Raw genomic sequence first — 14,567 nt, forward strand, 5'->3', positions numbered from 1 at the left:
CTGGCAAAAGTGCAGGGCAGGGACTAATCCTCTTGGAATGCAGCAATTATCACTAAATAAGTATTAATTGCTGCATTCCAAGGGGATTAGCACAGTTAAACCCAATTATAGTGAAGTGAAGCTTCACTGTAAGGCACTACAGTGCATTGAGATGCAGTGAAGCAATGTGGGACTGTCAGTCCGCAACATTTTGTCAATAAAAATTGTAGGCTTACGCACTGTAAACAGCAGGCTTTTTTTTTTTTTTCTTTTCAGTGTGTTAAGTCTACTGTGTGAATGGCCTTGCTGGGGGCTACAGCTTGCTCACCAGAGAAAATTACTGCTTGTTTAACACCCATTATCTTTGTGTGAACATCTCCAAAAATGATTTTGATACTTGTTGATTTAGTTCTGGCACTATGACTGTCACTCCCAGCTGGGGCAGGGGCAAGACTCTGCAGTCAATCTGGATTCTCCTGTCTCTAAAGTTGGCCAGCTCCTCCATCAGGTGATGTAGGTATTAATTTTGCCTGCAAGTACCAACTGTATCAAATAGGCTTAGGAGAACTTTTGATAACCGACTTATTCTTACTCCCAGCAGTCTGCGGTGATGATTACAGGCAAGCCCTCTGTGGCAGCAATACACAAGCCAGAGGGCAGTGTGTAGTTGTTTTTTTAATCCTCAGCTTGACTGTGGTGTGGGTTTGGGTGGTGTGTGTTTGGTTTTTTTTTTGTAGTTTTCATTTATTTCCTGTTAAAACTGCAAACCCTGCTGCTTTTTTTTTTTTAATATACAGTCAAAGCATAACCAGTAAGCATGAAAAGTGGATGCTTCTGGGGATGAATCAGCCTCTTGCATTAGAGCTGTTACAGGATTTATTGTGTCCAGAGAAAGAATGGCATATTGATGCACAGAACCAATTGAATGCATGCCTTGTCTATTTTATGGAGGATGTTTTCCTTACAGATAATGAGGCACACCTTAACCAGTGTTAAACACAACTGAGTTGTAGCTGGGGACCACTTTGATTCTCTGACCCATTCTGTTTCAGGAACCATAGATCAAATCTTGCAGTCTTCCCAGTGCAAGTAATTCTTGAAATGCACTTTCCTCCATCCGTATGTTTAGACAGTCAAGTTTAGCTGAGAGCTTTTCTTAACCCAGCAGGGAGGGCTTTATGTCTCCACTGTGGCCTTGTCTGTATTGAGGAAAAATAGCAGCTGGCTCAGCTGTAGTAGTGTTGGCATTCATTTCTAGTCCAGCGTTAACAAAGTTCTTATGATCCAACTGAAGGGAGTAAGCTGAAACATCAGTATGGCTTAAACTGTTGGTAAAAATGCATGTATGAGATTGCATCTCTAGGAACTACATAGCACAGTAAAAACTTCAGCACCTCCTGTCCATGTTGTGGGTAAAGACCAAATAGGCTGAAAAGAAAATGACACTCTAAGCAAATCTTTCCTCATAGTGTAATTGCAAGCTGTATGAACACAGAAAAGCTTTTCCTAGAGAAAAGACCACTTCCCCTTTATCTTTTTCTGTACTCCTTGACTGCATGTGATTTGCATCTCCCATGCCATGCCTGTTGTGAGAATAATTTGTAATACAAGCATAATTGCTCTTTTGTATACTTTCATTGTATTTAGATTATAATGATAAGATAGCCTTGTTTCAAAAACTGAGGGATGGGGAGGAGAGAATTTCTAGGGGCACTCTCATGCAAAGCCTTTTTCTGACTCTACCCAGACTTCTAAATCAAGTCCATATACTCTATTTCTCTGACCTTTCCCTATCTAAGACATCAAAACACACTGGCCCAACTGCTGTTCTCCCAGTGTGCCTACTGTTGCCATTAAACTCCCTTTCTTATACAGCTCTTCATTCCTTTTCCTTACCTTTGGCCTCAACTCTTTATTCAAAGTGATAATTTGCTGGCTTTCTGCCTGAGGGAGAAGCTATGATCAATAACAGGAGAAGACAGGGGTCAGCAGAATAGTGATGAGCAGTGCCATTTGCTCCTCTGAAAATACTGTTACCCAAAAATATCAATAACTAGTATGATATTATTTTAACTTTTGGATAAGGTGTCAGTGAGATTCAGGCAGCTGGCAGTGGGAACAGGGATCTTTTTCCTCTCTCTAATTCCTTGTTTGAGCCAATATTCTGTTACATGGGGATGTGGCCAGAAAGGGCTTTATTCAGCTCGCATTGGAATATAGACAGTGTACCTGAGCACAGCCATTTTTGGGACTAATGACACCTCTTTCGGCTCCAATGTGTGGTGGCTCTCATGGGCTCTGCTTTGCTTACTGCCTGGCGGTGAGTCAGAGCCCATCTCCAGCCTTCCCTTGCAGCTTTTGGGGTAGAAATGCCACAAAGGAAACTCTCCCCAAGGGCTGAGAGAGAGCAGAGGCTCAGCAGTACTGTCTAGGTATCACAGAATGGCATGCAGCACTAGGTTTTGGGTGCTGGGGTAATACTAGCATCTAATAATTTTGGTATTGACTGGCACAATATATAATAATTATTAAATAAAAGCATAATAGTGTTTTATCAATGTATTAGCCTTCATTACTCCAGACAGCAAGGTGACAAATTTCTTGGTCTCCTTCTTCCAAGAACTTCATCTTGCTTTGCTTTCAAAAGACTGTAAATCCTTACTACTTACACATACAATAACTCTCACCCTGCCAGTTGTCTTCATACTATTGGGAAATAGTTATCACCAGTCCTGTTCCTGTACCTGCTGGGGATGCACATTCCTTTTTCTCATTCTTTTCTAAGAATTAGAAATGAAAGAAAAAAGGCAATTATTCATTGAGATACTTTCTTCCTCCCAGCCTAAGTTCTGATCCTGAAATGTATTAATAGTATTACTGTTGTAAACACTCAGCAATCTTCTGTCGGGCTGGTGGCGGGGGGGGGGGGGGCAGGCTTTACGGTGCATTTAAGTCATGTTTTCAAGCTTTTCCAATTCACAGTTTTCTAAAATGTACTTTTTATTTCTGTTAATAAAAGTGAAAATTGTTATTTGTTCACATTTGAAAAGAGCACAATAATGTGAGATTTCTTACAAAATGAGAATTGGCATCACTGTGTCAAGTGGTATGATTTTAATATAAATGCCCTAACACTTTGCTGGAGAAATTACTTCTAATATCTCCTTCTCAGGAAGATTTCTCTGAAACTCCAGATTTCACCTTTCTTAATTTCATCTCATCATGCTGGGTTTCTTCTCCCCTCTATTGCCCTAAATTAATCCTTTTATTAGCTGCTGCTTCATAATAATAATAATGCAATGAGAAATGTAGAGGAGAAAGTACCCCTAACCACACCTTGCCTCTGACCTTGTTTGGTTTTTTTTTTATGCATTTAAAAATTTTGTGGCAGTTGGTTTGGTGTTTTGTTTGGTTTTGTTTGGGTTTTGTTTTTTTGTTATAAAGGAAAACCAACACACACTCCCTCCTCAAAAACCCAAACAACTCCCAGGTGTCCCTAATTCCTGGTTCTCTTTGAGTATATAGTGCCTTGTTTTCCCTGGGTCCCTTAAGACTAAATTTCTTGATCTGTAAAAGCTTAACTTCCCTGGCTTTAGTAAGGCTAATTTGAAAAGTACGGCGAGGTCCTTGGGTAAAAGCATGATGAAATGATTTAATATTGTTAACACAACTTGGTTAGTGTTTTTCCAGCTCATAGTGCGAAGCGTTCTCCAGAGTGACATTATTTGCTGGGTTACTGCTAAAGCGTGCTTATTCTGTTGCCTGTGTGGTTATCCACCGCTGCCTATGGAGCACTGCTTTAATACTGCCCGGTTTGATCGCTAGCTTGGCTTCGCAAGGAAACAAGCGTTGTGATTCTCCTGGTTCAGCCTGCCGCTCACCACCGCTCCCACCACTTCTGACCGGGGGGGCCAATATCAATCCAGCTAAACAAAGGAGACTCAGACGTAACCTGTTCTACTCGAGGTTTCGTGTAGCTAGCTGCAGCGATCTTGTTAGTCCCCTCAGAGCAGCAGAAAAAACAGGGCATTTTCACTTTCGCACTGGGCTGCTGGGTTAGGCAGTCAGCGCTGATGTTGTCCTGAAAGTGGGTTCGTAACTCCACACAGCGTGGAGGTATTTTATTTACAGCATACTTCCGCAGATATGGGTGCTAGGTGGTATTCCACAAAGCTAACACAGCACACAAAGGCATCACCACCTATTTATCCCATTACACGATTAGCGAAAACAATAGAGAACCTCCCAAATTTACATTCGTTGGCTAGTAATTGCCACATTGCTTATTATTGCTTACACATATTTAAATTATCGCACATGCTCCTAGAAGGAGTTGGGGGGTAATTTGCACAGTCCCTCAGTTGAGTTGGTGGTCGCCATCTTCCCTGCTGCCTTTATCCCGGTTACTGTGGACTCTGATCTCATGACAGTGACATTTTTCAAGAGTAAAAGAACAACTCGGTCTTCACGGTTTACTGCTTAAGTACAATTACTTCTTCATCTTCTTGACCACTAAATCTGGGTTCATTAATCTTTTTTTTTTTTTAATTGTGTTATTTCCTCCTGACCTGCCCCCCTAGAACCTTTCATTTGTCTCCGACGTCACCCACATGTGCTACATAGGGCTGCGTGCCCAGCCACCTGGCCCCACAGAGGTGGGCATGGGAGAGCCCTTGGGGTGGCAGGGGCTGAGGGCAGAATGGGAGGCGCTCCAGCCATCATGCTGGATGGAGAATGTGGGAAACCAGGCTTCATCCACGTGGCTGCCAGGCTGGCCTGGTCACTTCTGTGTTGCTCCGAGGACTGTGTTAAGGACCAGCCTACAACAGGGGGCTGAAAAGCCCTGTTAGCTCCCAGAACGCGGTCACCTTCAAACCGCTCATGCTGCTCCTGGGGCACACCACACTGCCTCAGGCTAGAGGACAGCTTCAAGCAGCAAGCAGGTTGAATCTTGTGGCCCGCTCGTTCGGTAGCGTGTGTAGCTAGAGGCTGCCAAGCTCTTTGTTTCAAGCTGAGCGAGGAGGAGATGCGTACTGTGCTCTCCCCCAGAGATGACACAGGGTCTCCTCCCTACGGGCTGTGGTGGCTTGGAGGACAAAATGACTCCAGACCTCTGCACACGCTGATGCTCTTTCGAAATACAAAGACGCAGTGTGTTTGCGTCGAAACGCTCCTCCATTTTGTAGACGGGTACAACTGCAGTGAGCCGGGCAGCACCAGCTGTGTTAGTGCTTCATGTCCTGGCAACGCTGTCCGCAAGGACGGGCAGAGTCCAGCTCTCCCTGACGCTGGCCACCCCATAGCCCTGAGAGTGCAGCTACTTCCAGTTGCTCACCGTAAGGCCATATTTCAGTTAGATTTAGAAATGAACTTTATATCTTTACCAGTTTAGTGATTTACTTGTTCAGTAGTGACTATAACTTCCAATTTTAAACTTCTGCTTGTGCCATACGGCGCACCGGACATAGTTATATAGTACCCCTTTTGAAGCCAGGCCAAAATTGATACCATATACCCTTTCTAGGCCCCTTATAGAGATCAACAGCTGCTGACTGGGGTATCCTAGGAACCATCACAAACTGGGAGAAAAAAACCCAAACCAGAACAACCAACAACCAACCCACCAAAAAACATTTTGCAAAGAGGAAAAGAAGAAGAAAAAAAAAAAAAAAATTACAAAAGGAAACCCCAAACATCAGTGCCAAGAAGGCAAACCCCAGACCTCAGAGGCTGTCTGGCTGCGAGGCAGAGGAAGGCGCGTGCTTCGGCGCCGCTGCCGGCAGGTGGACTCCGACAGCCCTCATAGGAGGTAAGCTTCCTGCGGGGCTGGCAGACGAGCAAGGCCCGTGCAGGCTCCTCTTCTTCTCCTCTTCTCCTCCTCGCCTGTGGCCTCCTGCTCCCCAGCACCGCCCGGGAGAGCAAGATGAAGTGGAGGAGGATCGCGGTCTTTGCCATCCTGCAGGCACAGCTCCCCATTACAGGTAAGGCAGGCTTTTGTGTTACAAGGAGCTATTTTAAAGCTCTTTCGAGGAAAGAGGGCTTTGTTTCTGCGGCAGATCCCTCACCATTTTGGTAGCGGGAGGGTATCTGCATGAGGACCTCAGCCATGTCTGTTCTCCGAATTGTGTCTGGAATCATGGCTGCCTGTGAATGGGGAGGCAGGGCTCATCGTGTTGAACTGCTCTGCGATAAGGAGACCCTTCAGACGGCAGGGAGGAGGAGGCAAGGACAGCCATTGCTGTCAGTGCGGCCTCCTCTCTCCTGCCGGAGCGGCTGCCGCAGCTGAACGACAACTCATAATAAAGTAAGGCTCTCGGCCCTCACCTGGGCAACTTTCCTTGCAATTGAAAAGTGGAAATCTGATACAATAATGAAAATGTAGTCACTTGCAGTAATCTGCACAAGAGAGACTTTTAATTTAGTTGGGTAAAATTAGAATTGTGTTGCTCGTGGCGGCATGTTGGGTGATTGGTTTGCAGTAAACAGCATACCCGGCAGGCTGGAAGCAGGGGGGTGTAGGCGATGAGAAGAAGGATAGCGTCCTTCCCTTCACATCTCTGCCTTCATGCGTGTCTCCACTAGACACAGCGTAAAACAAAGTCATTTTGCCTCTATGTATATTCTTGTATATAAGCTGGCCCCACTTGGGCAGAAAGTGAAGCATCTTTGGTTATGCACAGATCTTCAAAAGTCTCATTAACTTTGGGAGAGAGGAATGTACTTCTTAGTAGCTTAGTAGATAAAAAGAGCAACAAAATTTGCATCCAGAGAAGGCCTCAGGAGAGGCCTGAATTTGGAGAAGTCAGCCAATACTGGTAGGCCACATTTGAGCATGTATTAAAGAAAACAAAGAAAAAAGTTCCCCCCACAATGTATGCCCCAACTGTACTTAAACACGCCATCCTTTCGCTGAAGAGCTTTGACGACTGCCACAGACTTCATATCTGAAAGTTTTCTGGAGATTAGAGAAGGGTTTTGCAGCCACTTGCTAACACTATGGAACTGGTTCTGGTAATTTGTGGAGGTTATGTTTCAGGAGGATTTTTAAGCAAAGTCGTATGCTCTGTGGTAGACATGTCTTCTGTTCATCCTCCACTCAAACTCTGGGGCCTCTCTCCCTCTCTGATACTTAAGTATGATACTACATTTAAGTATACGACTTCTGATGCTTGTATCTTGTTCCTTGCTCTGTATCCATAGATGTCAAAATGCGTCTGCAAAAAATCTTTTTGCGTTTTCTCCTTTTAATCTGTCACAAGATATCAGTGGTTCAGGCTCCTATTTATACATTTTTTAGCAGAAAACGTTTATTGAAAAATATGTAATACAGTTTGCAGAGGGGTAAAACTAGCCCTATAGGCGTCTCTGGTGCAAAGCTCTTAGGGGCATTCACACTCACAAAGCATACATGGGATCAAATTTTGAACAGGCTACCGTTGCCATTGATTTGGAGATGGTTGCCTGTGGATTTGAGGCGAAGTATTTTTGATTGTATACCTGTAATAGTTCAAAGAACAGTAGTATTTAGCCTAAGACTATAGGTAGAATAGAAGAAATATAGCAAAAAACTTGTGGAATTGTTGACATATTATCAATGCAAAATACACGTAACAAAAATGTAAGATCACTGTGAATGTAGTTCAAAGATGAGACCAAACAGACAGGTTTTTCAGCTCAGAGCTATGAAAAAGAGCAAAGATCTGCTGCTGCCTGGAGTGTTTTCAAGCCTTCCTAGAGTGAAGTTTTATTTTTTCATAAAAGAAGCTCAGAGTGGACAGCGGTTCAGTAAGCTGCATACCACCTTACAGTGAGTTCATTCCACTTCACTGTAATGCGTTTTGTGCTTATTCTTCAAATGGTCAATTGAAAGATGCTACCAAGATTGGGACTGATGAACCTGCAAAGCCTTTCCTTTTGATCTTTTGAGTAATGAAGTAAATAAGTCAGGCAATGAGAAAAAATTGTTTTCAGATAAGTAATTCTAGAGATGGGCCACAAATTCTGATGCAGATTTTGAATTATTGATACCAGACCACAAATTTCAGGATGCTCAAACTTGGCCTTCGAGCAATTACAGAGGGAAGCCGTATCATACACAAGTTTAGTTTTCTGTACTTCCCCTTTCAAAGGTACAGAATTGTACATCTGGAAGCTTAGCTGAAGTTCTCTTACAACCCCTCTGTTAAAAAGTGCATAAAAATAAATAATTTCAATTTCTGGAGCAGATGACTTTATTAATAATGTTGTTCATTGAGACATCAGAATATTAAAAGACTTCTACCCAAATATCACAATTACAATGGCAAAAATCTTCATACCATTTACAGAGCTTTTAGTCTGAATTATGACAGTCTTCAATGGCAATACAACAGTACTGTGGGCAGCATTGTGGAATTGCTCCCTTTTTTTTAAGGCTGATGAGATGACGCTTTGATTTGTACATATACACAACACACACGTATATAAATATATGTGCAAGAGTTCGAGGACAGCCCTTGCCTGTTTTTTTACTTTAGAAAATCACTTTCCTTGGAATCATCTGCTAAACAGAATTGGATGGTGTCCTGTTTTTTGCTAAATCTGTGGAAACTAAAACATGTCAGCCTTTGGCAGATATTACTTGCACAGCTTATTTTCACAATATTTTGCTGCTCTGCATAACTCTGTCTTCTGCCCATTGGGCACTATGATGCCAGGAGGTTTTTTTTTTTTTTAAATGTGTTCATGGACAGGAAGATAAAATGGACAGGTAATGGGTCTTGGGGTTCATTTGTTCCTTCTTTTTCATGAGATGGCTTAGCAGGTCCTCAAACTACAAGATTTGTAAACTACAAGTCATTTACAAGCCTATCTGGGAAATCCAAACTAAATACATACTATTTTTCCTACCATCCCCATGTCCTTATGCTCTGTCTGAAGTTCTCCTAGCTGAATTCTTGTTACACCGGGGCGGGGCGGGGGGGGGGGGGGGGGGGGGCAGAATTAAACGCTTAATTTTTACATGTTTTATTTCCTTTTTCTCCTGCCTGTTCACAATGGTTCATTAATAATTCATGGAAAAAACCCCTATGAACCGGCACATTATTGAATGGAAATAAATGTAGGCAAATTTGGCTTTTCTTTGTAAAAGGACATTTGTTGAGCTCTTGCAGTGCTATATTCAATTCTCTAATGCTTGTTAGAGTGCGTGCTTTCTATCTGAACCCTTCCGAGCAAAATTCCTAATGAGTGAAGTAACAAGTTAATGATCACATTCCTTTTTGGTTTTTCATGTATGCTAGGTGGGAAGTATATACAAAATAGAGAAAGCTACCTCAAAATATATTTATATTTTCCTGGTATAAGTGTGTCCTTTTTAAGTAAGGCTATGTGGATAAAAAGCTAAAGTGGGGGACAAATAGGAGGTTCACTAGCAGCTTAAAGGGAACAACAGCTTGATCTACGAATGAATGTTCATCTGAAGAACGCTTTGACAGCCATTTTCTCTTATTCACACAAACTTAAATTGTGACTAGCATCATGAGTAAACCCATAAGCAAGGAAAAATGCTGTATATGTAAGTAAATTATTTGTTTCCTAACAATCTCCAAACTGTAACCAAACTCCCTTTAAAAAAGAAAGAAAAAATACTTGCTTGCACAATTGCAGCTAACCATTGAATCCCGCTCCGCTCCTCCAATTCATCATATACTTGAATGTCTATATTGTATGTAGAACTGTAAGATGCATCAGCTATTCTGTCAAGGAAATAAAGTATGTTTTTAGGGTGGCATGGATGGAAGATACAACTTCTTAAACATACCTAAGATATGTATTTTGTCAAAGATATCTACTTTTTGTCTGCGTGTATGTACACTCTTAAGGATATTCACTGTTCTACTGATACAACTTTTGGTCAACGACTAAATTAAAGTTTCACTGCTGTTTCTTTTTAGCATTAAGAAAACAATTTATGCTATTCCAGAGTCTGTGAGAAGCTGAAATTTTGCTGATTTTTCTGATTGGCACTGTTGTATACTGTAATATTTTGAGACTGGGTTTGAATATTGCTTTCTTAATTAAATTAGTTTCTGCTCCTTTAAAAAAATATATAGTATTTTTAGCATTTAAAATATGCCAATCCAAATCATATTTTCTTTTTTTCGGTAAAGCAATGAAGGCATTTAACTCCACTTTGTCCTGTGCAACTGATTTACACCTGTTTATATATAAAGTTAAAATGTGCAGGCAAATGAAAAGCTTAGTTTGCAGTTCTTCAGTCTACTCACTCAAATGCACAGATCTCTGGAGACAGTGGAAATGCATGTATTTAGCCACATGCAATGGATATATCCATCTTTGTGAAGGCTAAACTTACAAACGTATAGTTCTTTCAGTCCTTTGACAATTTAGCTATTAAAAATAAAAGTGAAAACAGCTAGCTCCTAAGCCTCAGAGATCACAAGCACTGGTGTCTGTGCAAGTTCTGTTTAAAGAATAGAAGCCATCTCAATTTTTGAACCATATATATTGGAAATATTTGAATCTCTACAAGTTTTCTAGGAAAAAACCACCAACCTTTGGAAGCCCTTTTATGTATTTTGTTCTCAATATGTTGTTACATGTCTGTCAAGTCTTAAGAGAAAAAGAACAGCAAGTTTGGAGTTTTTGTCTTCACGTACTTTTCGTATGTGAGGGTATGTTAAACATTGTGCTTCTGGCAGGCAGGCTGCAAAGCCTGATGAAATGCTCGTACTATTTGGCCCATTTCTTTAACTGGATGTAATTGTAGTGAAAAATTCATCTATATCCTGACTCTTTTTGAGTAGCAGAACATTTTAAAATTTGTTATATTTTTAAGTGAAGGAAAAGCCATAATGGTAACACAACTCTCTGAAAGCTCAGATAATACAGAGGTGAAGTATATACCAAATTAGAATTTGATGGAAGCTGACAAGGGAAGAAGGTTGGAAAATTTTTAACAAATGATAGCATAAACTGTAGTAGGACACACTGAATAAGTCTAGAGGGTGGTTAGTTGTCAACACTTGTTGCTTTCTTTTTTTAAGAGATCTCACCATGTATGACTTACTTAAAATTCAAGCTGTTGTCTTAGGTGAAAATCTTAACTTTCACCATAAATAAACTTTTCTAGTTTCCTAATCAAGTTTTCTAGCTTGTAAAGGACACTTTGAAAATGCAAGCCTGCATGGTTTTAGAAACAGAAAAAGAGCAAACCAGCTATATAATGTGTCACTTTTTTTTTTAAAGGCAATTGCTATTTTTGGGGCCAGCCTGCCTCAGAATGCTACAATGCTCACAGTTGGCAAGCACTGAAAATATTTTCTTGGTCAAAAAGAAAAGGACATTGAAAATTTAAAGCCATAGAACACTTAGAGAAACTTTCCTAAGAGCCCCAAAATTTGAACTGTAAAAATGAATTAACAAATTTTATTATTAAAAAAAAGAAGGAATGAACTGAAACACTTATCTAATGGGATAAGATGCAATATCCAGGAAATTAATGAGGGAATACCAATTTGGGTGGTGTTTCATTTCAAGTAAGTGTACATTGGCCGTTGAATAAAAGAAAGCATGAGCTATGTGGCTAAAAAACCCTTTTTGGGTTGTTCATCCAAATTTTATAATCAGTTTGTTCCAGCCAGGAGCATGGGTGTTTTGCATTCATTTCACTTAGAATGTTGCTGTCATCTGCATGACAGCCAAGCCTGAAATGAACAGAGCCAAATATTTATAAAAATGCTTCCCAAATATTTAATGCATAAGTATGTAAATTCATTCCAGTTCCCCATGGTGTATATCTTCTCACAAAGCAAACTGAGGCTTGGGAGGGGCAAACGTCCAGCTGGTAACTATTAGATGGATGAGAGCAAACCCTTGTGCTTGCACAAATCCTGCAAGTGGGTCAAGGTTCTTTGCGTGAGCGTCTGTATATAGGAGCAGTGCCCAAATTAAGTAATTAGTTTGAAAAACATTTATTTTGAATTAGTTAATGTAGAAATTCAGCTCAAACTAAAGTTAACATACGATAATTTATTACCTATCAGGTCAATTTGAAGCAAGAGTTTGGTATAGAGTGACAACATCATTTTTTAAATACTCTTGGCAAACATCATTTCAGTGAAAGAGATCAGCTTCCTAAAGTTAGATACTGCACATACCTAGTTATCAAATGTTTGTTGTGTCATTCAGAAATAGCTGAATGGTTTGAATGACATTTTTTAAAAGTATATATAAATTGGATTCCTGGGCTGGGAGCTTACAGCTTACAATTAATACAGAAGACTTCTAAACTGTGGCAAAAAAAAAAAAATTTGACTCTTATCAAAGTATAAGTTATAGCTGCATAATTACTATAATAATAGATCATTTTTTCAGTCACACATCAGCAAGCTTCAGTCAGATAATCCAACATCAAATCTTTGGTAGGAGAAGTAATTTCCATGTTTGTCTGCTATATGTTGGTGCAATTTACATTGTTTCCCGTCCAACCATGTAAAATCAATTGCAAGAAAGAAGCACTTACCAAAATTATGTGGAGTCATCTCCCTCTCTTTCTTTCTGTTTCTCTCTCCATGATGCAAATTTGCACAGTATAATAGCTTTGGACTTTTATGTAAGTAAGGTAATTTCAGCAGCACTTTGTGCAAGCATGCACGTGCATTTCTGAAGATTGCAAAAGTAGAATAGTGTCTTGCAAGTTGTGTTAAAAATCATATTCTGAAGGAAGGAAAACAGGATACAGTGAGAAATATTGTATAATGTGTATCTTGTAAAAAACCCAAAACAAACAAACAAACAAAAACCCAAAACCCTACCTAAGCTAAAGATAGTTTCTAAGAAGCAAGCAAGCAATTCCATGAATTACTCTGATTATAGCTGCTCTGTTCATAAAATGCCTTGCAGCAAATTAGTTTCTTTTCATAATTTTTTTAAAGAATGTTATTTCAATTCTACAGATTTCTTCCTAATAACTTGCTGCTAATTTTCGGGATTCATTTGCTCTTTTATGAGCATTATTATGAACTTAAAGCCTTAGTCTTTATAGACTAGAACCTGTTAAGGGAATTTGTAATAAAAGATTTTCAGGAGAGGTGTATGGGAGTGGCCCTGTATGAAGTAATGTAAGTATGTATTTTTCTGGTTTTAGGAAATGCAAAAATTCTTGCTATTAGTATTGGTTCAGTACGTAATAATCTGTTGGAATTTGAAGAGTTACAGTTGCAACACAACCAAAGTAATCCATGTGATAATTAACTGACTTTGGAGGTTTATACTAGTGACAGATTTGACCTCATGGTTGTTTGTTACCTGCAGTTTTTTCTCCTCATTTACCTGTAACATGCTCTTCATTAGTAATGGCCTTCTGGTTCTTTCAGTCTCTGGACATGTATATTCTCCGCAAAAGTTTTGTGGGGGTGGTACTCTGATGGATAAAGTATAAGAATTAAATCTTTGCAGTTGGTAAGCTTAAAGAGAATCGGTGAAAGTAAGTGAGATAAACCCACCATTTTCAACAACTTCCCTCTGATTTTCCTGAGAAGGAAAGGGAGTAATACCCCATCATAAGTTGCCTAATTTTTAACTTCTTGAAACTATTGATCTTTTAAATATAAAACTGAGCATTTGTGTATTATGAGCATGACTATACCCAGTAGACCAGAGAAGATAAGCAAGGTTAGCCCATCTGGATTTCAAGCAGAAGATCAAACACCATTCCAGTTACTTTTAAAAAAAATGAGCATCCAATAGATGCCATAAAAGCTTTCTGGAATTTAGCTTCTCAGAATAAGCACCTAAAATGGGAAAAAAGAAAAAAAAAATCTCTAAATCTTTCAGCAAAACTAGTTTTAATTATGCTTTCAGTAGGACCTAGTCCCACTTCTATTTGAATTGGGAGGTGATGGGACCTTTGCGTACACACGCTCACCATGCTGTATACGAATAGAATGATGCATGAACTCTGGCACCCATAGCGCAGTGCCATAACCTGGCCCATGTGGGCCAAAGAACAGACGGGTGGCCGTGGAGTGCCAGTGAGCTGTAAAGTACACTCACTTGAAAGCCCAAACCACTGCATGGAGTGATTTCTTTTTCATCCCCAGTTTTGGCAGACAGCTTCTACTTTTTGCATCAAGCTCAATATGGTTTGCTGAGAATATGGATTTATTTTCCCCTTGCAAATTAGGAATAATTTTATTAAAAATAGCACAACATTGTCCATTTTCTTTATACAGAACATTTGTGAGAGAACTCAGAGTAATTTGTTTTAAGGCAACTTCCTCCCAGATGATTAGCAGTGCTGTCTTAGATGTGATCTAAAGTTCTGATGAAGACTGCTTGTAACTTCAAAATTATGGTCCATCCCCAAAATTTTAAAAATAACTACAGAGAGCTTTTTTTTTTTTTTGCAAGAGCCTTGCCTACAATATAATGAAATGTGAAAAGTTGTGCATACTGGGATCACTACTTGACTAAGGGTGCATCTTGATCACATCTCCGAGTGTTTCTCCTTGACTCGAATGTTAAAAAACCAGGAGATTCTCACAAAACTATTTCTTTCTAGAAGCAGCCGCTTTAACTTACCT

At 40.0% G+C, this 14,567-nt stretch overlaps 1 protein-coding gene across 2 annotated transcripts in view; it reads left to right on the forward strand.

Annotated features, from left to right (window-relative positions):
• Positions 1 to 5,048: 5,048 nt before the first annotated feature.
• The window catches only part of CD247 (CD247 molecule), a gene marked incomplete at its 3' end in the record, with an annotated part of 56,717 nt that continues 47,198 nt past the window's right edge, over positions 5,049 to 14,567 (forward strand). For both annotated transcript variants that reach the window (XM_082013820.1, XM_082013821.1), the window contains exon 1: positions 5,049 to 5,960. In XM_082013820.1, coding sequence (XP_081869946.1) covers positions 5,903 to 5,960 — 58 coding nt within the window. In that variant the 5' untranslated portion in view covers positions 5,049 to 5,902. The remainder of the gene's footprint in view (positions 5,961 to 14,567) is intronic.

The sequence above is a fragment of the Phaethon aethereus genome, assembly GCF_964289735.1.
Source record: "Phaethon aethereus genome assembly, chromosome: 1".
NCBI classification, from domain to species: Eukaryota; Metazoa; Chordata; class Aves; order Phaethontiformes; family Phaethontidae; genus Phaethon; species Phaethon aethereus.